This window comes from Aphis gossypii, chromosome 2, assembly GCF_020184175.1.
Source record: "Aphis gossypii isolate Hap1 chromosome 2, ASM2018417v2, whole genome shotgun sequence".
Taxonomy (NCBI): domain Eukaryota; kingdom Metazoa; phylum Arthropoda; class Insecta; order Hemiptera; family Aphididae; genus Aphis; species Aphis gossypii.
In genome coordinates, this window is record NC_065531.1 from 14472767 (window position 1) to 14495924 (window position 23158).

At 26.8% G+C, this 23158-nt stretch overlaps 5 protein-coding genes across 8 annotated transcripts; 2 read left to right on the top strand and 3 right to left on the bottom strand.

Annotated features, from left to right (window-relative positions):
- Positions 1–724: 724 nt before the first annotated feature.
- Positions 725–6573, bottom strand: LOC114123176 (DNA replication factor Cdt1-like). 2 transcript variants are annotated; one of them, XM_027986069.2, is made up of 10 exons: positions 6349–6573; positions 6051–6223; positions 4552–4722; positions 3742–4286; positions 3545–3666; positions 2301–2401; positions 2072–2234; positions 1816–1979; positions 1523–1724; positions 725–1458 (listed from the first exon to the last, which is right to left on the bottom strand). In XM_027986069.2, exons 2-10 carry the CDS (start codon positions 6216–6218, stop codon positions 1316–1318), a joined length of 1779 nt encoding a protein of 592 aa, XP_027841870.2. In that variant the 5' UTR covers positions 6219–6223; positions 6349–6573; the 3' UTR covers positions 725–1315. The 2 variants fall into 2 exon arrangements, with proteins under 2 accessions (XP_027841870.2, XP_027841871.2); XM_027986070.2 differs by having other exon boundaries at positions 6051–6255.
- Positions 5707–12336, top strand: LOC114123177 (uncharacterized). 2 transcript variants are annotated; one of them, XM_027986073.2, is made up of 10 exons: positions 5707–5858; positions 8011–8773; positions 8879–9031; positions 9108–9183; positions 9328–9500; positions 10455–10546; positions 10734–10824; positions 10889–10969; positions 11037–11093; positions 11965–12336. In XM_027986073.2, exons 2-10 carry the CDS (start codon positions 8015–8017, stop codon positions 12028–12030), a joined length of 1548 nt encoding a protein of 515 aa, XP_027841874.1. In that variant the 5' UTR covers positions 5707–5858; positions 8011–8014; the 3' UTR covers positions 12031–12336. The 2 variants fall into 2 exon arrangements, with proteins under 2 accessions (XP_027841874.1, XP_027841873.1); XM_027986072.2 differs by lacking the exon at positions 5707–5858 and adding an exon at positions 6722–6993.
- Positions 12337–12577: 241 nt separating this feature from the next.
- Positions 12578–13771, bottom strand: LOC114123160 (mediator of RNA polymerase II transcription subunit 18). The gene is made up of 5 exons (XM_027986042.2): positions 13584–13771; positions 13313–13508; positions 13145–13243; positions 12920–13089; positions 12578–12857 (listed from the first exon to the last, which is right to left on the bottom strand). The coding sequence occupies exons 1-5, from the start codon at positions 13596–13598 to the stop codon at positions 12663–12665; spliced, it is 675 nt and encodes a 224-aa protein (XP_027841843.1). The 5' UTR covers positions 13599–13771; the 3' UTR covers positions 12578–12662.
- Positions 13772–13915: 144 nt separating this feature from the next.
- Positions 13916–16564, top strand: LOC114123161 (probable 28S ribosomal protein S16, mitochondrial). The gene is made up of 4 exons (XM_027986043.2): positions 13916–14072; positions 14800–14946; positions 15010–15169; positions 16311–16564. The coding sequence occupies exons 2-4, from the start codon at positions 14809–14811 to the stop codon at positions 16421–16423; spliced, it is 411 nt and encodes a 136-aa protein (XP_027841844.1). The 5' UTR covers positions 13916–14072; positions 14800–14808; the 3' UTR covers positions 16424–16564.
- Positions 16565–16827: 263 nt separating this feature from the next.
- On the bottom strand, positions 16828–20604 carry LOC114123168 (uncharacterized). Of its 2 annotated transcripts, none has more exons than XM_027986057.2 (3): positions 20465–20604; positions 19806–20013; positions 16828–17268 (listed from the first exon to the last, which is right to left on the bottom strand). In XM_027986057.2, exons 1-3 carry the CDS (start codon positions 20501–20503, stop codon positions 16955–16957), a joined length of 561 nt encoding a protein of 186 aa, XP_027841858.2. In that variant the 5' UTR covers positions 20504–20604; the 3' UTR covers positions 16828–16954. The 2 variants fall into 2 exon arrangements, with proteins under 2 accessions (XP_027841858.2, XP_027841857.2); XM_027986056.2 differs by having other exon boundaries at positions 19794–20013.
- Positions 20605–23158: the final 2554 nt, after the last annotated feature.

Here is a 23158-nt window from a genome sequence, read left to right on the forward strand (position 1 = left end):
TTACATTGTACGTTAATATTTTATAAAACTGTTTATGATTATTAATGATTATATAGCATATCAGTATATCACTGATCAATTAGCATAAAACATCTACTTTGTAGTTATTATACCTCTTGTTGAATTACACATTGCAATTATATCTAGAGAATACCTCGAGAAAAACATCAAATTTTTTAAAGATAAATATGTTTAATGCATCCACTTAATATCTTTTTTTCAATTAATTCATTAAATTCCTTTTATCAGTTTTTAGGATGAATTTTTATTTTCCCAGGTCCCAATTCTCATCTACAACTTGTTTCTGTTGACTAATTGTGCCTGACAGTAATTGTATATTACAAGTAAATTTGTATAGGTAATTATCAATTTTTAAAAGTGCTTTTTTTATGTCGAGACGATGTGAAGTGGTAGTCTACAAATGAAGCCTCGAACAAATAAAAAATAAAATACTCCTTATGCATCATAAGAGAGTATAAATTCCGATTACTAAACATTAAATTTATTCAAGGATTAACCAAGCAAATTTAAAATAATAATAGGTAATTATTTATTTTGTTCACTTCTAACGCAATATTTCACTATTGTTATTTTTTTTTAATTATCTTGCGTTAACCCGTTAATAGGTCAATTACTCATATATCACTCAATATCCAACCATCCTCCAACTAAATTTTCTAGTGTATCAGAAACATTTCATGGGTCATAAAATACACCATTGAAATAAATTAACAGAATAATATTTAATATTACGAATTGTGTGAATAATATATTTTGGAAAATACTAAACATAATTATTTTATGGAGTATTAAATATTTTTAAGGATACATTTTTTTTATAAGTAATACTGGTTTGGGTACCACATTGAGTTATATAATAAAAAATTTTTTTAATTTAAATCCAATTTATAATGAATTATTTTTCTAAATCACGTGCACACAGTTTGCTTAAATTTTATATTTATATAATTGTATAGTAAATAATCATCAAGAATTGTAATGTTTAAAATGCGTAGATCAAAAAAATAACATAAAATCAATTAAATATTAACTTCAAAAAGTTAAGTCATAGTGTTGTGATTAGTGGATAAAATAATAACTTTATTATCAATAGATTTAAGATAATTTTAAATGTAAAATAGTAAAATACATTACTTTACTAATACAATTCTGTAATTTTTAAAAAAAATTTTAACCGGCAATACGTGATAAAGAAAAAAATCTCAATATAAATTGTTGGAAACTAAAAAATAGATATTATTTATAAATGAAAATTAAACAATTTGTCGATAAATTTTAGTCTGTTAAATTAAAATTAGTTTTTCAATGTTTTAATTACAGTTTCTTCAAATTCAACTTTTTTATCAATTCGAATATGTTCAACTCCATCAAAAACTTTTGATACAATCCAGTGAGGTACTTTTTCTTGGAGAAGATTTAAGTGAGCTTTCCAATCCTCTGAAATAGTAATAAAATTAAAAATTTTGATAAAAAAACTATGAAAAAATAAAGGAATAATTACCATCTGTCATAGCTTCAGGATAACTCTGCTTCAATTGATCGATGACTTTTTTGAAGGGCATAACATTTCTTTGAAGCTGTACGAAATAAGTACGCATACGTCTAGCAATATCTGGTAATCTATTCATCATTCTATCTTCATCTAATTGACCCACTGAACGTGTCATCAATTCTTTAGCTTTTTGTGCTTGCTTTTCTTGAATCTTTGAAAAAAAGATATTATTTAGATAATATTCTTAATAGACATTTGAGTATATTATACGTAAAAATAGTAAAATATTATTAAAAAATTACCTTCTTTAAAAATGATTTAGGAATCCCTTTAAGAGCTCCCTTAAGTGCATCTTTTGCATCAGTTGTGGGAAATTTTTTTTCAGGTAAACTTTTATTTTCATTGTTCATTGTGTTAACAGTCCGATTCAAACGATTATTGTAAGCAAACAAAGCATGTGATTTATCTAAAAACAAATTAAATAGTAATTATTACATTATATATTTATAAATTATAATGTAATATAAATATATCGGTTAAATGAATATCCAATATTACCCAACAAATCTTTTGCAGTTTCTATTTTTGCTTTGTTAATTTCAATTTTAGGTAATGTAGACGGAATAATATCTTTAGCAGTTTCAACGTCAAACTCAGGATGCCATCTGGTTATTTTATCTTTTTCAATCACAATGGGTGGAATTAATGAATTCAAATATTTCTGTAACCAGAAAAATATTAGTTATTTTCAAATTAAATTAGCTACAATTATTATAAATCATCATACTTCGTGATGTTCTTTCATAATATCAAGTAGTGCATTAGAAAATGCCTTTTTTCTTCGAATTGTTAATTCAATTAAGTCAATGTTATCTTCGTTCTTTGTGCCTAAATAATATCAAAATTGTATAATTTTAACTGAAAGTTAATCCAGCGCCACGGTCGTGGCGTGAGCTAAGTAAAAAAAATAAAAGCGGCGGCACGACAGTGTATATTATCTCGAAGCAGGAGTTTCACATTAAAACCGTGTAAATTTCGGTGTTTTTTGTCAGATGAGATAATTAATTATCTACTGAATCAATTTATACCTAGTAAATTGAAAAACATGAGGAAAATCATGCAGATGATCCTTTTGTAAAAATCATAAAAATCGTACTGTTAGAAATTAAGTTATCAAAGGAAACGTGAAACATTTTTAATGAAAAATTATATTGAAATCTGGAATCACGGCGGCCGCTTCTCGCGTTGTCGTGCCGACCGGGAAATAAACACTAATATATGATATGTTAAATAAACATTAATATAATTAATATTAATTAATATATTTATTATTATTTAGGTATAATGATAAAAATTGGTGATATCAAAACAAAAACCCTCCGTCTAACTCCGTGTAAAATTAGCTAAGTAAAAAAAAGAAGAAAAAAATCAAAAAAAAAAACCATTGTATAACCAAAACTTTTTTCGCTTCATATAGAATTTATAAAACCAGTAATTTCAAAGCACTATAAAGATGTGATATCATAAATAAATGCTAAGTAAACTGAATTTAAGTATATTTAGTCTGTTTCGATAATTTATTTACTTGGCGAGGAAATTTTTTACTTCATACGATACAATGATACAATATAAGAACCGTGGCGCTGGATGAATAATTAGACAATAAGACATTATAAATTAAAAATATTACAGTTAACATTTCTATACTAATCAAAATAATACTCTACAACCAATAATAACACTTTACACTGTATACTCTATATTAATACTAAAATTTCCTCGCCAAGTAAATAAATTATCGAAACAGACTAAATATACTTAATTCAGTTTACTTAGCATTTATTTATGATATCACATCTTTATAGTGCTTTGAAATTACTGGTTTTATAAATTCTATATGAAGCGAAAAAAGTTTTGGTTATACAATGATTTTTTTTTTTGATTTTTTTCTTCTTTTTTTTACTTAGCTAATTTTTACACGGAGTTAGACGGAGGGTTTTTGTTTTGATAACTATGTATTGAAATATTTACCATAACTTGGAATTATTACTAATTCATAATTAGATTTTTCTTTTGGCGATTTTGCTAATACAAACTTGAAGAAATCTGGAACTACAGTTTTAATCTGTGCCAAATGCAATTCAGTAAAATTTCTAAAAATAAATATTGTATTAAATAATTGTAAGTTATTTATGATATTTTTAATAAAACAAAATTTAAATTATTACTTTCTAGTCATGTGCTGTACTCCACGTTTGAGTTTGTTGAAAGTAATTTTTTCTTTTCTAACAAACATCATTGATGAAACGGTTTCCACAGCTTTGAATAATTCATCCAAAATACGGTATTTTAAAGGAAGAGGTAATGTTTTAGAATCAACCAGTGCTGCATATCGCTTTGATGGCGAGAAAGCCAAAAGAGATCCAACTTCACTTAATAATTTTTTAGGCGAAATATATTCTTTAGGGTGAGTCATCTGAGTGTTCATTACTTTCCTAGGACTAACGATAGATTGTGCTGGGCTCAGAAATAAGGCAGTAGGTTTAAGCTGAGATTGTGCTACGGGACTTGATGCCACTTTTGCTGGGCTAGTATCAACCAAGAGATCGGCTGATTTAAATGAAGATAAGTAATGACTTTTAGCAGTTTCTACTTTAGATTCTGCAGCTTTAAGATCAATTTGAGATTGTTCTACTGCATTCAACTTTTCTTGTAATTTCTTAATGTTGAATTTACGGCGAACGATTTTACGAAATTCACCCAAATCCAAATCCTAAAATAAATGAAACAGATACAAAATTATAAAAACAATACAATTAAAAAAAAAGTATGATTTTTATTGTGTCAATAGATTTTTTTAAATAATCAACGGTTAAGGTCAATAAGATTAACTTTGTATCTTAAATATATAATACATATTAAACAAATCAACTAATTATCAATTATAATAATTATGTTAGTTTTAAAATAAAATATGAAAGTTATTTTTGTATCTTATTATTAATCAAATTTTGAAAATACTTCTGTTGATAACATACTTTACGTAATTTGGCTTTAGTCGATTCTGTTTGATCTGGAGTTGTAGCTCTCTCTAAATGAATGTCATTTTTAATTTCAGCCTCTTTTTTCTCGAAAGTATTTTTATTTGCATTATTGACAACAGCATTTAGATTATTTTGAAAAATTGTTTTTGGTGTACCAGAATCAATCTAAAAAAAAAATAAATAGGAAATTGGCAACAAGTACAAAATAATTCCTAGGTTCTTTTTACATGCAAAGACTAATAATTGTTAGTTAGGTTTGAAAACTGATGCATTTTACATTTTTTAAACTTCATAGACCATATTTTCTTAGCTGACAATGTGTTTCAATAACAAGTAAATCTAATAATCTAAATAACTAACATATATTTTGCATACTTTTTTTCTTTTTTAACTTTATTGGTCATTTTTCTTCAATTTTACTCATTTTCCCCTAGTTTAATGAAAAAGATTAACTAATTTGCTCCAATCACTGAAGTGGATGCGGAGAGAAGTTTTAAAAAATATAAATATTTACTGCTTGATAATCGCTGTTCATTTAATTATGAAAAACTTTAAATATACAATTCAATAAAAATAATTTGTAGTTTGTTAGTAATTTATCCACAAAATCAAATTCTAGCAATAATGAATGAAGAGTGATTAATAAATAATGGGTTTTTTCTACAAAATAATTAAAAATTTAATAATTTGCATTCTATGTTGCTATTTTAATTGTATACCTAATACTTTTCAACGGCCAATTCTTTTCCATGCTTAGAGATTATAGGTTATGAAAGAAATCATATCGAATTAATTTTATTACATAAAATAAAAACAATATGATTTGTAAAACAATTAACTATAATTAATATTATATTATAAGTAACTAAGTTATTTTATAAATGAATATATTCTTTAATATAAAAATAACTAATTAAATGGGTTTTTTTTTTTTTTTAATTTAATATATCTAAATCTACAAGTTACATAGTTGGTATAAAAAAAGGAAAAACTTTTATCTGTAGGTATATGTCAAAATGATGGTAAAATTATTTATTTTTATTAAAACTAAGTTTTTATGTTATAGCCATTTAAAGACAAGGACATTTGTTTGTTCAAAGTTGAGCTTAAAAAAATACAACATTTGTAATATAAAACCACTTTAGGTACCTAAATCCATTAAATCATAAAAAATTACAAACTTCAAATGAGTATCAAAACATAGTTTCCAAAGAATTCTATTTTACTAAAATATTGTTTTTACTTTTTAGTGTATAAAGATATGATTGTTTGCAGACAAAAAAATTGAAAAAAGACATCAGGTAAAGTACCTACTTGTATGCCTAAAAAATATAATTATTTAGTTAATCATACATAATTAACGTAAATATAGGTATCTAAGCATAAACAAACATGTTGATTAGTACTAGTTAAATAAATAAATATAATTCTAGTATCAGTATAGTTCTAACATACCTAAGTCAATACAAAATATAGTTAGGCAGTTAACTAACCTTTGGTTTTTTAATTGTTTGCTGCCCCGTAGAATCAAACGATAATTTTCTTGTCGGTTTACTAATTCCAAGACTATTATTCGTAAGTCCCTTTTTAAGCAAGCCATTATCGTTGGTGGGTCTTTTTCTACTCTTGATGAAACTATCCATTGTTTTTTGGGTTTCCATGTTTCCTTCAATAACAGATCAATTTAACTGTCAGTCACTATTAACAAAATACTTCGTATATTATAGTATTTCATTTTGCTAGTCAATAATTATTTAACATAAAAAAATGGGAAATTCCAATAACGATTACCTATTAGTTATTTAAGATGAATCTGAATGCTGGTGTGACCGCGTAACTGCGAAGTCCACGTTACTTACTCGGTATACTTACTATCTAGTAGTTACGTCCTAGGTACTTAATATATATTACTAACTTACTAATTACAACGAACGAACGAACAACAAACTACACAAAAACAAAACTACAAAACTACAAACAGTTAACAAGTTGTTTAATGTTTTGCTGTTGACCGTTGTAGTTGAACGTGGAGTGGTTAGCGGTTAAGGACTTACGGTTTTTTGGCCAATAGCAGTGTGGGCCTGCATCGTGGTTACCAGTTACTATTTCGATTATTATCTACATAGTACATACGTTATCATTTAACCGAGCATCGGGAAAACGTTATTTCGTTTAAATATGTTAATTTTAAATATCGTGTAGTAACTGATTACTGACATTATATAATTGTAAATATTAAATACATCTTTTTCTATAATATACGTAATATTGTACTCGCGTGTTTGGACATTATTATTAAATATTTTATGGTTTATAATCATTTTCACGTAAACACCATAGTTCTACAGTAGTGTGTGTCGTGTAGTTATTACTCACTCGTGCCTATTTGTTTCTTTTTCGTTACTGGCATTCACCTATTAATTAGTCTATTTCAAGGTTTGTATACATCTCTATAAATATATTGCCCATAACCGTAATCCGCTCGTTAGTTGGCTACTGCCGTGACCCTTTTGGATAAGTTGTAGTATTTGAATGAAATTTAAATTAATAAATCTCTATCTTGTTTGGGTAAAGTAAGATCTGCTAAACACTGTTATGAATTAATTGCTTTATACTAAATTTTTATAATATTTTCCAATTACCTAGATCATATTGATTTATTAGATGTTAGTTTTAAGTGTCTTAACTAAACATTTTGATCAATAATCTGATGAACATCAAAAAAGCAGCACAACTAATACACTGCTGACATACTTGATTAAAGTATAGGTATAATAAAATTAGTTAATAAACAAAAATCTCAAATTTCGCAATTATAATTATGTATTTACAATTTATATTATTTAAATTAAGTGTAAGTTATTATGTAAATCAGACTCACAAATCTCTATTACAAACAATAGTTTACAGAGGATAACTGTTACTATTTCAGAATGTATTACTTAATGTATTATTTAATCTATTTTGTGATATTACAGACAATAAACTTTATTTGTATTATATTCTTAATTTTTAGATGTCAATCATTTTTTACACATTTTATTATGACAAGTTCAGTGTCAATGTATAAATAAGCTCACTAACAAAACAGAAACTTAACTTCTAAAACTTCAGATAAATTGTTCATAAAATAACATCAATAAAAAAATTTATAAGTAAAAAATATAATGTTACAAATGTAATACCATCACAAACTTGCTTAAAAATGATAAATATTATTTGAATAATATAAATGTTAGGTATACAAAATAATATAGTTCAATACCTATATTTTCTGTAATTATAACTAATGTCTAATAAAATATGACAAAATAACAAAATGAGAAATTGGGTTTTTAGTTTTTAATTACAATCATGTTTAAATATATTTTAGTGATCAACTGGCTATCTACTAAATTACATTTTTGTATTTTTTATAAAAATAACTTCTAGATTATATTTTATTGTCTCTAGGATTATGGAATCATGTGAAGCTAGTGAGTTAGCTAACTGTTCAATGGATGCTCTTATTGACTGGAGTACTCCCGAAACAGTGAAACACAAAACTTATGATGAAAATTGTATTAATAATCCATTTGATATACTGGAATTGCAAGCAGCCAATATGGATCCTTTTGATTTAGTCCCTAATCAAACTCCATTAAGAGGAGATCCGCCTTGTGCTAATATATTGAGTCCTCTGTGGGAATCAAAAAGCGGCAGGCTGATAAAAAGAAGTGTATCATTAACAGATATTCATGGTGTTGCGAGACTTTTGGAACAAAACTATATAGAGGAAAACAAAGATGATTTTATAAAGAATCAATTAAAAGATGATTGTGCTACTGTAGAATGTCTTAACACATCAAAAAAGATCGATCAGTCAATAGAAAATAATGTCTCAGTTCATATAGGTGAAAATAAAATAAAAAATGAAGAGCTATCAATTAAATTAGATTTGTTATCAGATCAAAATAAGGTAGACTTAGAAAACATTTCTTATTGCAACGAACAAGAAAAGAAACAAATTAGAGAACAAACACGGCAACGAATTGAAATGCTTATTGAAAAAGGGAAAAAAAATTATGAAAAAAATTATTCTAGAAAGTCATTATATTGTACACCACAGCGTAGTAACACTGAGTCAAATTTAAATAAAAATATAAATTCAAGTGTTTTAAATAAAGGATTCATCGGGAGTTTTAATATGAATTCCAATAGTTTTAATAAAACACCAGTAAGTAAAGACAATTTTAAATTTCAAATATTTTCTCCATCACCTATCCTTTTTATTTATCAATGTAATTAATAAATATTCATTAATTTTAATTCTAAATTTTAGGATAGTAATATTGATATAAATGAAAACATAACCCCAGATTCTAGTTTGGTATTTCCATTCAATGAACTAAACTCTTTTGATCTTAATTCTTTGAAACCTGAATGGGTGATGGATAACTTCAGTGATAGTGAAGGACCTAGTGATATTCAAACAGTAAGTGAATGCATGTTATATATGTAATATTTCTACTTAATGTATGATTTTAATCATATTATGTTATGTGTTTAAGGAAAATTCTTTGACAGAAATTGGACCAATTGACAATAATCAAGTTGATGTCAAGTTGAAAACTCTTGATCGCTTGGGTATGAAATTGTTTAATTGAAATAATCAGTTTACTTTTTAAAATAAATTACTATTTTACTACACAGATTAAGCTATTATTAAAAAAACAAAAAAAAAATTGATGGTGGTTTCTTATTATTATCTCTTTAATATTATTGTTTCAGGAATTGTCGAATCAAAAGTAAATGGAAGTCTAACCGTTTTGAAGTCCCTGCAAAATAAAAGAATTCAAAAAAAAGGTCCGTTTATGGCTAATGTCCCAGTTCAACACATGGTGCAAAATTATAAGAATGTAGAAAATAAAGATGTCATTCATGGGTCTGTTAATTCTCGTAAAGTATGTTTATATGAAAAATATATTTTTTAATTTGCATAAAATAATATTGTTTGTACATTTTGCACTTTATTATAATACAGTTATTAATAATATTCCAATTATATGTATGTATATATTACCGGAAAAAAACACTTTTAGTCAATGTTAACAATGACTAGTTAATAAAACTATATTATCTGTTATATAACTATTTATTGATAATAAAATAAGTTATTGACGATAAAATTAAAAACCTAATAATATTAATTAATACCTATAATTTGGAATAAATCATTATTTCATATAATTTATTACATTATTATTATTATTTTTTTTTTTTTTTTGTACTTATTGAACATTGATATTTTATATTTTATCATCCTTATTATTAATGGTAAACTACAATGACAATTAGAATTACATAATCTAAAAGATGCACGGCAAGTAAATTTAATTACATTTTAAGTGCATTTCATTTAAAACCATTTTGAAACAAAGATTACTAAGTACAAATATTAACACTTCACTATTTACTAGTTAATTGCACAAACCATACTGTGTCACTTAAATATTAAACATTTGTCAAGTTTATTAAAAGTTATAAGCTATAAAAATAATAATATAAAAGCAGATTGACCATACACTGTATATGTTCATTAATCTGACTATTTACTGAATACCGATAAAGGTGTTTATATTTGTTTTCATATGGATTAATAACATTGCCTAATATAATACAGAAATGTTGATTAAACTACAAAATATCCAACATTACCAATCCTTGTCAACAATGACTAGGAAATCATAATATTCTTAAATTATCATTTTTTCCGGTAACGTATACATATAAATTTATTTTTAAATCACTTACTTTATACTATAGACTAGCATGTCTTATCATCAAATATTAAGTGCTATAATAATAAAAAAATATAAACATTTTGAAACAATGCTTGTTCTGTTTCTATACTTCAGATGAAGCCTATAGCCTCTTCTACACCATCATCATCAGATATTGTTACTACTTTTAAAACTCCCTCAACTGCCAACTCTTCTATTAAATCAAGGTAATTATGTATTTCAATGTATTAAAAATGTTAAAAGAATTTTAATTTTATTTTAATTAAGATGAACTTATATACATTTAGATGTTAACATTTTACTAAATATATAAATATATTAAACTAGTGTTAATCTTACTGTGTTTTTAGTAACAATATTAGTGTTCAATTAAATTGTTTTTATTTTTTACAGGACTAGTTTATCACGTCGATCGATAGCGAATTCTGTAAGCCCTGGAACACCATTAAATGTTACAAAGTGTATTAAAAAGAATTCAAATAATGTAAGTATAAATTGTTTATTGTTTTATTTAGATTTATAAATATCAATGATTATTTAAATTGTAGACTACAATTGTTTTGTTCAACAAAGCTAATGAAAGAAATACTGATGTATTGCGATCATCATTTAAGTTAAACAAATCAAAAGTAAGAATTAAGTTTTAACAGTAATTTAATATTGTTTATATTTTAATATTATGTTGATTGATTTTAGTCAGAAAGTAAGATTGGAATACCTAAACCTAATGTGATGAATACAACTAAAATAAGTGTAAGTATATGGTATGCCTGTGCCAAATTTTTTATTAATACAAATATAAATATGTATATAGAATATTTCTCTTCAAATAATTTTTGATATTTTGTTGTACTTCTAAAAAATAACAATAGGTACTTGAAATTCTCACCAAATGTTTATATTATTATCATTTTCATTGTATGTTAAAATTTCCAAATTTTTTTCTATAAATGTTAATAAAAAAATATTCTTTGGATAAAAATTCTTAAAAATTTAATGCAAGATTCCTCTTAAGTAATTCATACTGAAACCTTAAAATCTAAAAATCATACCCAGCTTACTATTTTTTATAGAAATTTGAAGTTAAAATTTGAACAAAATTACTTTTTAAATGATTTTTAATTATGTTTATTATTTTGATATAATTTAAAAATATTATTTGTGGAAACTTAAAACCTTTCTTTTACTATATTACAACAAATTTTATTATACACAATAACATTTTTGATTTCTTTTAAAATATTATTTATTTATAGGTACAATAAATATATTTTTACTATATTTTAGTTTTTTAAAAAGATGCTGTTCTAATAATAATATATTCAATTCAATATTTTTAAAAAAAATTATATAAATCTTGTACTTACCATAATACTGTTATAAATCAAATAAATTACTTTAATAGCGTTATTAAAAAATCATTTTATGAAATGTACTTAGTGATAAATTGCCAAACTGTTTCCTGTCAGAATCATTTTTTGTGTTCAGTGATGTAATATTGAATTCAATTTTAACTCAGCCATAATAGAGATCAACTTGGTGCCCACTTACATATTTTTTTTATTTTATACTTATGTTAAATATTTGCTTGATTTTATCTTTATAATTTAATATTTATTTTTAGGGCTTGCCTGTATCAAAACGGTTTACTATGTCGTTCAAAGGAAAAGAAAATATACATCCTCAGTGAATCAGTGATATAGGCATTTAAATGTTATGTGCATAAATTGTGTACACATAATATTAAATAATTTTTAAAAGTCATGTCAATTTATATATTTCATAAATAGATTTTTTTTAATAATGTTTTTTATTATTATATGATTTTTTTTTAATAGTAATTAAAACACTTTTCTTTTTATTAATAAAACACTTTATTTTTAATGTCTCCTGTTTTATAAACATATTATGAATTAATTTTTTATTATTATTATTTAGATAAAATTAGAACAAAATATTTGTTTTGTAAACTATTAAATTGTATTTTGTTGAAACATTGTTAGTTTTCTATTTTACTTGTACATGATCACTCACATTTACATGAAATTAATATCGATTTTTATAAAAGCTAGAGCTTTATAACTCTGTGTACAAATTATACATTTTTGACAATTTATAACCCTTGGATACCTTATTACTCATTAGATATAATATTGTTTGAAGCAGTATTTGAAAATTATACCAAATACACCTCGAAAATACCACTTTTGAAATTTAATAATAAATAGTCAATAACAAAAATGAAAAATTAGGTATAATATTTTATAGACTGAACAAACTTTGATAAAAAATATTTATTTACAAAGCATAGCATTTAGGATTTTACATAGGTGGTTGTGTCAGTCGTTTATAATCGACTTTTTCCAAGTGCACCAGTGGCTTCAGTTGTTCAGCAAATACTCGCATATCTTCGGCAATAGCATCTTGATTACTGGGTGCCAAAACGCTTAACTCCACTAGGTATGATTGTGATATTGGATCAACACTCTCTGGAGCAGGTTTACCTACTACCATCATCTTCAAAAGAAATATTAAATTTTAGTAAAATACATTATGGGCATAAAATAAATATCACCAACTTTAAATATTTTAGACACTGTAATCTTCATTCTGCCTTTTCGAAACATATAGCCACGTAAAATGTATTCAAAATCCATGCGAAATCCCATTTCAGTGAGGAAGTCTACTATTGTTGGCGTTGTTGCTACATCTATACTGTTTCGCAGGATTGTCGGTCTAGATTTATCACCTGAAAACTGGCCATTATTAAACGTCTACAGATATACATTGCACACGGAATTTACCAAGTTCAGGTTGTCCAATATAACGCAGCTGGTATGGCATATCTAAATAGTCTATCGCTCTTCTGACTCTCAGAGTGAGTGGTTGTGGCGTTACACTTCCTAAAATAAATATGATATTGAGAATGATATGGAGTGGGCACAAAACATGTACAGAAAAATATACATTACTTATGCTAAAACACATTTCATGATCGTGGAATGTTTCAGGTCCTGAATCAACATTATCGCAAAGGCCTCGTAATCTGTGCAACAGAACTTCAACGGCCGAATCCAGAACACTGCCTTGTAACAGATACTCTTGGTTCGGGACAATGTTGTTCTTCATGGCTGCAGTCAAACTGTCCATAGCCGGAATGGGCGCTTCCTGTAAATGAAAAAATGAATAATTTTTTGCATCATACAAATGTCAATTATAATACAAAGTAAAAATAAAAATTACCTTAACTGCTTCCATGTTACTTGAAGATTTATTCGTTGGAGTGACGAAATGTTTTAAAGTTGATACGTCGAATAACTCTAATGGTAATCAAATTTTGATTTAATATTCAATATTCACATATTTCAAGTTTCTACGAGATTTAATCCCAAACAGTTATATTGACTTGTATTTACCTATAGTTTTTTTTAATGCTTATACTTAATATTTACAAAATATGTTTTTATTTTTGATTACAGTTATTTACATCTTTACAAACAAGCCGTAAGATAAGACACTATCAATAAAGCTTGGAAAGTGAACAAAAAAATGAGATTTTTATCAATTGTTTTCGTCGTTTTAGGTTATCGGTCGTGTACTCGTAAAACTTTAAGAGAATTGAAAATTGAATTTAACTAAATGAATTCAGGCACCTATAACTTTTCAAAAAGATTTTAGTTGACACTTTATTTCTAACCATTCATAGATACCAAGAGACAAATATATTAAAATGTAAGTACAATAAAATTACTGTAGACTTCATCTACACAATACTTATTATATTTTGTTCAAAACCAAATCTTACTTTTAATTTCAACAAAAAGTATTTCTTGAAAGGAATGAAATACTATTCTTGCCTAGTCCTCCATTATTCTTTGGTCTAACAGATTTAGGGACATCCTTACAATGTTCGGTTAGTTTCTGATAACGTTAATCAGCACATACTTCTTATGTGTTTACAGATAGAATTCTACCAGTTAGACTTAATCAGACATTGTAAGGACGGCTCTTAGATTGAACTATGAAAGTTTATTTTATTATTAAAAACAATATTTGTAATAGGTAAAAGTTCCTTTCTAAGGACACATAAAATTATTTAAAAATGAGCTAACTAGATGTTTGATGATTATTAATAATCATTAATGCCTCTTTTCTATTTAACTTTTTAATTTTGAGGCACCTCAATTGGGTGACTTCTCCACCCATGTCTCCCGACTACTTTCCTCAAATATTGCATTTACTTATTGTACTTTGTATTTATTTGTACAAATTTTAATTTTCTTATTTTAAATAATAATCATAAAAAACCTATTTAATTTTTTGTTATGATTACTACTGTTAAAATTAATTGTATTCATTATTTGTAAACCCTCAATAAACAAATACAATCACTGAATCACACATTATGTACCTATATAAATTTAACAATTTAAAAATATTGAATATTATTTTGTTAAAGTCAAATATAATGAGAGCATTTAGATTGTTGAAGAAATTGACGCCATCCAGTGGTGGTGGTGACGATTTCGAAAAGGCCAAAAAGTCCATACGTTTGGCCAGACATGGTTGTGCAAATAGACCTTTTTACCACATCGTAGTTGTATTAGTAAGTATAATAATTTTGACCTCAAAATATTTTACTTGCAACATTAAAACATTTGTGTTTTAGCAACGGCGTGATTGCAAAGCTCACCCAATTGAACAGCTTGGTACATATGATCCTATGGAAAATCATTATGGAGAAAAATTAGTCAGTTTCAATTTAGAAAGGATTAAATACTGGATGGCAAAAAAAGCACGCCTATCCAATCCAGTTGCTGAATTATTAGGTATGGATGTAATTGTCAATTCAACATAATTTGTTAATTATCACAAGTGCTATTGTAACAAACTTTAAACTATATCCAACATCAATAACTTGGATAATTACATAATTACTTGTAATATTTGTTTTATTTACTCAATTTAATCAATTATAGAACTGAGTAAATAATTAAAATGTTTTGGCTATACCCACTTAGTGAACATAAATAATTAGAGTGGAATTTTAAATTATTTAAAGATTTTAATGTGATTTTAAAATGCTCTAAAATAAAATTAGAAATATTCTCTTAATCATTCATAAACAGATAAAATATACTTTTTTTACTTCAAATAATTAAAAAAAAATAAACTACACCATTTACAATAAGATGTATTGTATGTATATTGTATAGTATATTTTTACATTAAATTTTATAAATTTATAATATTTAGTATTTATATTTACCATACATTAATTATTATACATTATGAAATAATATGCTTAAACTTGAAACTTCCTAAGTATTACATACCCTTTTGTAAATTATTTAAGTTCAGTGTATTTAAAACATTTAAATCATTTTAAATTTAATTGTATCAAGTTACCAAATGATTTCTGTTATTTTTTAATTTTCCTCTAACAATATAATAACAACTCGAGAAGTGAACAAATAATATGATATTTTAATGGACAATAATATAATAATATATTCTTAATTATTAAACTGGTAAAATATTCTCTACCTAATTTCCTTAGTATTTTTTTGTATGTAAAATAAATATTTTTCTAAAAATTCTATTATGGATAATTTGTCCACATTTTTATTCCTTAAAGTTAATAAATACTTGTAGAAACATAAAAACTAGCTCTCTACACATAATAATGTCTCAAAAAAAAAAATTTTATTTACACATTGTGAAAGTAATTATAATAATAATATTATGCTTTAAAAATACCCACCTCTTGATGAATCAAATAAATACTCTATATTCAACACTCTAAAAATATCTAGTTCATTAGTTTTTTATTTTGACTAATATAAAACATTTGTTTTTAATGTCACTTTTTTAATTACATAAAATATATATTTTGAATCACATTTCATAATTACCAATCTGTACAACGTAATTTAATTGTTTTGATTAAAATAATTATGTTATTTTTAGGTCTATCTGGGTTCTTACCCATACATCCTCATACCTATATGACAGCTTGGAGAAATAGGCAACGCAGTAAGACTGAGAGCGAACAAAGTGAAACTGCGACTGCGACCAATTAATGAATATTTAATGTTAAACTATATTTATTTTCTGGTTATTTTGAATAGTTGAATTGCCTTAATGCTTTTAGTATTATAGCAATATAGCAGTAAGTGCATTTGTGCAAAAAGAAAAAAATATAAAATATTGTGTACATAATATATTCGGTTGTTGATGTGTTATAAATTTCAGTAAATGTAAACAAAATAGAATTTCAAAACAAACATAATATAATAAGAACTATTGTATTAGTTTTAAATCAAAATAATATGTGTTATTTTTCACAAGTATGTTATTTACCAATAATTTCTTTTAAATTATTATTTTGAAAACCGGTGTCATATTTACTAATCTAATATGTTATTTTAAAAATGTGTAGGTACTGATTTGAATACAAAGGAACATATTTTAATACATTTCACCGTAAACTATAATTTTATGGTTTTTATTGATAATAAATATTAATATAAATATGAACAAATTAGTGGATAAAATAAATAATAATAATCAAACGCATAAAACGTTTAGCTAAAAAATAAAACGAGTGCAGCTCAGTATTCAAAACCCGACATTTCCTTGTCGTTGTAAAGGTGATGGTCGTCGGGATTGTTTTCCATAGCCCGGCCCAGTGTGCTGACGAAGGACTTTGCTCTCGAAGACAGATACCGGTCAACTTGGCCCAGAATCGTCATAAACTGTATCATCTTCTCCAGGTCGGAATTGATCTTTTCCGCTCTTTCCTCCTCCGAAATGGGTGGCTTGAACGGTTCTTCCAAGCGAATGTGGTTTGATCGTGGCCTAGACGGTTGATATGACGATTCCATTATAGTTGGTATACGTCCGTTGCGCGGTAAATGGTTATTACCTGTGAAATAAACATACCGTGTGTAGTGTGTCGTAAACGTTGAACGAATTCAATCAAAAGTTTATATGTAGACCCAAAAGGCAAAAACAGTTTCTTTATTGAAAAATCGCTGCAAGACTCGAACTTTTATTAATAATTGATATTGGCACCTATATTAGCAGGTATGTACATATCAAGTACAATCGATATAAATATTTTATAATTGTATATTGTTTAATCAACGGACCGTTGTAAATATATTATCGATAAGTAATTCATTTTTTTCGAAAATATTGGACCAGTATTGTACAGAAATATTTTTAGACTCACTAGCCACTAGGAATGACATTTTGACTCGGTCGAGCATTTCTACTTTTTAGTGTCTATACGGTTATGTTAGATACAAGGTACCTACGTCCTACACTCTCTTCTACAGTATTTTCGGCCCACCACTTCGGTAAGGCAGTACCTATACCTAGTGCTCAGATAGACTTATACAAATCAGTAAATTGCCACCGTACATAAATTTCATGTTTTATCGCGACTACATAGAAATATATTATAATTCGAATGTATAATATACGATACACAATCGCATAGGAACCCGACCGCAGTACGGCAACGACGGTTTTATTTTTGAATTTTCGATCGTGCTAGAGTTTATACGAAAACACAACAATGGCACTGCAGGTGGTTGTGTTTAAATTAAAATAAGCTAAAAATCACGTAAGTACCAGCTCGTGTTTAACATATCAATCATATTTTTGTACGGTCAGCAGGCGCACAAACAATACATACCTATGTCATATATTATTATGTTAAACGAAAAACGCTATGGTACCCACGTCGTAAAAGTGCCGGATCGACGGAAATCCACGTTCGGTGTCAGATTTAAAATTTCTATAAACAAGACGACTGTACAGAGAATATATTACAATTAGATGTAAACATTATAATATTATTGTTTGGTATGTATATATACGATATACCTACTAGTTATGTATCACGAAAAGGTATTGCAGCACATGATGTCTATTGTCTTATAGTAAATGTTACGATGTACGTTATATGATTAAGAGGATGGGTACGTATCGTTGCTCGCGCCGCAAATCCCTTTATAGTGGCGTTAATGCACGTGAAAAATAGTTATTTTAAAGGCCAGTATTATAAAATTATTAAGACGAGACTTGGAGACTAATAGTATTTTCGGGAGGCTTTTTTTTAAATTTCAGTAAACATAGCGACTTCGAATAAAATCGTTCTGGCCAATATGGAACATGGCCTCATGCCCTCATGGGTCGTGTTAGAGTACGAAAGACTGCGATAGAGTACAAATGTACAATTATCTAATAAATTGTTGCAAGTATCTTAGTTAATTTGAATTAACGGGGGAGAAAGTATTCGGAAAGGAGTCTGAGTCTTTATAATTAATAATTTATTATTATTTTTTTTTTTTAAGAAAAATGTAAAAGTTTTCAGCAGGCTCGGTTCAGGGGATAGGCGACATAGGCCCACACCTAGAGCATGGAATTTAACATTTGTGTATTATAGATAAAAAGTAGATGCACCTTGTATGTAAAGGGCGGCAAAACTTAAGTTTGTCTAGATGTGTTTAAACACTTGAGCTGGTCCTGATTTTCAGGATATTATTCTTGTAACAAAACTCAAAACTTTAAACTACCTACCGGCTACCTGTATTATTATGAACAGGGTTGGGATTTTATATCATTTGCGTGTTTCTTATGAGATGCTTAAAAATATCAGAATAAGCTAAAAATGTGTTTCATGATACTCAAATTAAAAATTTTATTTTGCTTTATTTGTATATTTTGTGATTTTTGAATTTTTTTTGCTATTTTTGGACTTTTTGAGATTTTTTGCATTCTTACCTATTTTCGAATCAAAATCTGTCTTATTTTATGAAATTATATTTAAGCAAAACGTATTTTTAGATTTTTGTCAATCGAATTATCAAGTAAATTGTAAATGTATAGATTAAGTAAATAGGTCGATTACGCGCATGCAACGCCGTACAATTACAGCGATAATATTATTTAGATTATTGGTATAATATTTTATTACGATGATTTCGAATTAGGTACCAATTTTTGTTATCTGCTGATTTTGTTTGTTTTTTGTCGATTTCTACTTTAAGATTTCCTTTTTTGCATATTTTGTTGTTTTTATTGCATGTTTTTAGCGCATATTTATGCTATTTTAAGTGCTATAAAATCCCAACCCTGATTATAAATATAATATAGGTAGGTATACCTACTGATGCAGTCTGCAATATAAGTGTGATATAAAATAATATAATAATAATATGCTCTATTATAATAAATTATTAAAGTTTTCTTTAAGATTATTTCTAATAACAGCCTATACAATATCACACCAACTGATACGCTCCTATAATAACTATACATTATACACGTAAATTAGTATGTAACTCGAAGGCTGCATCCCCGTAGACTACCGAATTTTAGAATTTTTGCATATAAAAACGATTTGTTTGAGAAAAAATAAAACGATTAAACGTGCAGTACCTAGGTACCCACCTGCGTTAGCCGGTTGTAGTTTGAGCGACGGTTTGGTTTCGGATCCGCTCGCCGGAAATTTTTTGGACATTGCTGACGTCCTGGGTAGCTTTCCAACTTCCGGTATGCCTCTGGCCCTGGAAGACGGCGTCGGGTGGTAAAAAGTTCCAATCGGAGAGACGCTTTCGCCGTGAGACATGGTGGCGGTAGGCGACGCAACGACGACCGACTGCAGCGGACACGGTCAGACCGAAAACAGAAAAATCGGTAACAGTAAGCATTACTGTCGTTATTACATTACCCATATGAAGTTATATCAGGTATAGTGTTCTTATGATTATATTTTTTAAAAGAAATCCCACAAACGCGCGACCGCTGACGAACTATGAGATGTCAAAATATTATAATACATAGGTACATATGTATTTGTCGCGATTTCTATAAACCGCGGCGACTCGCTGACGTACGAAGTTATCTGGACTTGGACTCGCATTCACAAGTAAAAATCGTGGACGACGACGAGTAGGTATTACGCGACCTGCGAACGTCCGACTTGACCGGATAAGTCTATATAAAAACGGTAAACCTCAAAATGTCGTCTGCAGTGGCGCGCGGGTTGAAACGGTGTATTTTAAAATAGCACATTATATTATGAAAAGGGTAATGACGGACGTGCGTACCTGAACGGCGACGTAAAGTGCAATCGCTCTGTATACCATCGTGAAGAATAAATGAGCACTGTGTGCCCTGTCCGTCGGAAGGCGTCCGCTTTATAAACGTTTCCGCGCGACGTGGTTTTGGATTTTTTTTTCTTCCGCTCCGGGTTTTTCAAAACAAATTGAGGTAGGCATGTACACAATAATTACAATATAGGATAACTCGCCATACCCTCACCACCGCTATTATTTTTTTTTCATTTGGCCCGCGATTTTTCATGTATGCAAATAATTCGCTGGTATGTGCTATATAATATGATATTATGATATTATTTTATAATATTATACGCGTACGCGTGACTATATATACTGTGTAGGTACCTACTACGTGTAATAATAATAATAATAATAATAATATAATATAATATGTATGTATATTTATTTTAAATATTATGTTTTTGAAATTTTAGCGGCTACACACGACAGTGACGACATCGACAACAACAATATAATAATAATAACAATAATCATATTATGCAGTATAATAACAATAACAATTACGGGTACCGTGTGCTATGTTATTAATTATTATTACAACGAAAGCTGTACAGTCAAAAGGTGAGATAATTTTAAGTAATAGTGAAATGTTTTAAATTTCTACGATTAATACTTTATGAATAACCTTTATTATATATTATATATATATAAAAACTAAAATCCTTAATTTACGCTTTAACAGTTGAATATCTCTTATAGTGAGATTTAAACTTCTGATATGCTCATAAAAATATTGGTGATGTTACAATCAAATTGTATTTTTTGTTTTTAAAGAATACTTACATAGAGCCATATATGTTAAATGTTTAAACCTTAGCCCTTAGGCCTTAAATATGAATTCTAACAACTGTTAACAAATAGAGAAAATTTCAAATATCGACGTTTATTTATATTTCAATAATAACAAAATCGATTTTATTGAAAACTGGCTTATACATATAATTCATATATTCTCTTTTTCCAAAATGTTGTTTTTATTTTTCCTTATTAAATTAGAAAAGGCACCGGGACTGGGCAGTTTTTGTTATCAACCCTCTCAAAATAGGTACTAACTAGACTCACTTACCAGAAAAAATATTGAAGTTGAAGATTGAAATATTTTTACTGCTTCAAAAGATGATGATAGTCTTAAAAATAAATAAATTAATCACATATTATATCATTGTAAGATAAATATATTTATCGCTTTACTCATAATTTAAAATAAGTTTATATAATCGCTGTAGAATACATTTCAAATAGCAACAATCTCATAAATATATAGGTATTTTAAAATAAAGTCTAGTAAATAAATTAAAAATCAGAATTTGAAAAGAAAAAAATGTTGTGAAAAATAAGCATATCATAATATGTGACACTCAATCGATATGATAAATTACAATATTTTTGATCATAATAATTGATAGTTATTTGTTATAAAATCGTGATTAAGTAAATCTTCGACAAGTGATATTTTTCTGTTTTACTAAGACAATAAGTGTGACTTGTCGCACCTACTATTTTAGATTCTGAACGAAGTGATGAATGTATTGATTTTACAATGGTGTGTGTTTTTTTTTTTTTTTTTTTGTGTCTGTGTACAGCATAACTAGTCGAAATAATGCTCCAATTTCAAACTATGGGGGTGGTTTCCGATGTAAAAGTGAATATCCATTAACATTTTCCAACAGTTTTCAAAAAAATGACGGAAAAACGGCAATTTTTACGCAAAACCAGTTTTTAACCAAATCGATTTTTTTTTTTGGTTGTAATTCAAAAACTAATCACTGAAAATACTTGAAATTTTCACCAAATGTTAATGTCAGTAGTATCTGTATATAGTTAAATTTTCAAAAAATTTTGACTTTTTTTGAGTTATTTATAGACCACTGAAATTTTCGATTTTTTTGAGAAATTTTTTTTAAAGTGTCGATAAAAAATTTTTGGATGACCAAAAAGTTTTGAAAATTTAATACAAGGTTTCTTATGAGTTGTTTTTATTGTAGCTAAAAAAAATTAAAAATCGTTAGTCACAATTTTTTTTTATAAGAGTTTATAGTTCAAATTTTTACGAAATCTATCGAAAACGCGAAAATTTGCAAGTAATTTTGAAGTTGAAAAATCATAAAATTTTTTTCTTTTATAACTAAGTTTTGAAAATTTGGTACAAGGTTCTCCATACATTTTTCTTCAAATATCTGTAAAAAAAACTCTACCGGATTCAGACAAAAAATTTTTATGAGTGTTTGAAATTTAAATTTTTACAAAACTGCGCTAAATAACGGTTTAGCCTCAACGATTTTTGATATTTGTTATAATTCAAAAAGTATAAGTCGTAGATACTTGAAATTTTACCAGTTATTTAGATTGGCATTTTATTTACTTGATTTAATTTTCAAAATATTTTGAGTTTTTTTGAGCCATTTATAGACAACTGAAATTTTCAATTTTTCTGAAAATTGTTTTTTTATGTGTCGATAAAATCTTTTTGGCCCTATCAAAATACTTGAAAATTTAATGCAAAGTTCCTCATAAGTTATTATTATAGTGATTAAAAAATTATAAGAATACATATGCACAATTTTTTTTTATTAGCATTTGAAGTTCAAATATTGACAAAAGTTCGTCAAAACCATGAATATTTGCAAATTATTTTGTAGGTATATTTCATAAAAATTTTTG

What these genes read in the sequence shown, in the direction of transcription:
- LOC114123160 (XM_027986042.2), bottom strand. An exon ending in TGAAATGTGTTTTAGCATAA is followed by an intron (nt 13,244 to 13,312) that starts GTAATGTATATT and finishes TATTTATTTTAG; the next exon opens with GAAGTGTAACGCCACAACCA. An exon ending in CAGTGTCTAAAATATTTAAA is followed by an intron (nt 12,858 to 12,919) that starts GTTGGTGATATT and finishes TTTCTTTTGAAG; the next exon opens with ATGATGGTAGTAGGTAAACC.
- LOC114123177 (XM_027986073.2), top strand. Translation starts at nt 8,015, where the DNA reads ATGGAATCATGTGAAGCTAGTGAGTTAGCTAACTGTTCAATGGATGCT. An exon ending in GAAAACTCTTGATCGCTTGG is followed by an intron (nt 9,184 to 9,327) that starts GTATGAAATTGT and finishes TTATTGTTTCAG; the next exon opens with GAATTGTCGAATCAAAAGTA. An exon ending in TTAAAAAGAATTCAAATAAT is followed by an intron (nt 10,825 to 10,888) that starts GTAAGTATAAAT and finishes TTTAAATTGTAG; the next exon opens with ACTACAATTGTTTTGTTCAA.
- LOC114123161 (XM_027986043.2), top strand. Translation starts at nt 14,809, where the DNA reads ATGAGAGCATTTAGATTGTTGAAGAAATTGACGCCATCCAGTGGTGGT. An exon ending in ACCACATCGTAGTTGTATTA is followed by an intron (nt 14,947 to 15,009) that starts GTAAGTATAATA and finishes TTTGTGTTTTAG; the next exon opens with CAACGGCGTGATTGCAAAGC. An exon ending in TCCAGTTGCTGAATTATTAG is followed by an intron (nt 15,170 to 16,310) that starts GTATGGATGTAA and finishes TGTTATTTTTAG; the next exon opens with GTCTATCTGGGTTCTTACCC.
- LOC114123168 (XM_027986056.2), bottom strand. Translation starts at nt 20,503, where the DNA reads ATGGTATACAGAGCGATTGCACTTTACGTCGCCGTTCAG. An exon ending in CACTTTACGTCGCCGTTCAG is followed by an intron (nt 20,014 to 20,464) that starts GTACGCACGTCC and finishes TGTCCGCTGCAG; the next exon opens with TCGGTCGTCGTTGCGTCGCC. An exon ending in TAACGCAGGTGGGTACCTAG is followed by an intron (nt 17,269 to 19,793) that starts GTACTGCACGTT and finishes TTTATTTCACAG; the next exon opens with GTAATAACCATTTACCGCGC.
- LOC114123176 (XM_027986069.2), bottom strand. Translation starts at nt 6,218, where the DNA reads ATGGAAACCCAAAAAACAATGGATAGTTTCATCAAGAGTAGAAAAAGA. An exon ending in GTACAGCACATGACTAGAAA is followed by an intron (nt 3,667 to 3,741) that starts GTAATAATTTAA and finishes ATTTATTTTTAG; the next exon opens with AAATTTTACTGAATTGCATT. An exon ending in AGTAATAATTCCAAGTTATG is followed by an intron (nt 2,402 to 3,544) that starts GTAAATATTTCA and finishes GATATTATTTAG; the next exon opens with GCACAAAGAACGAAGATAAC.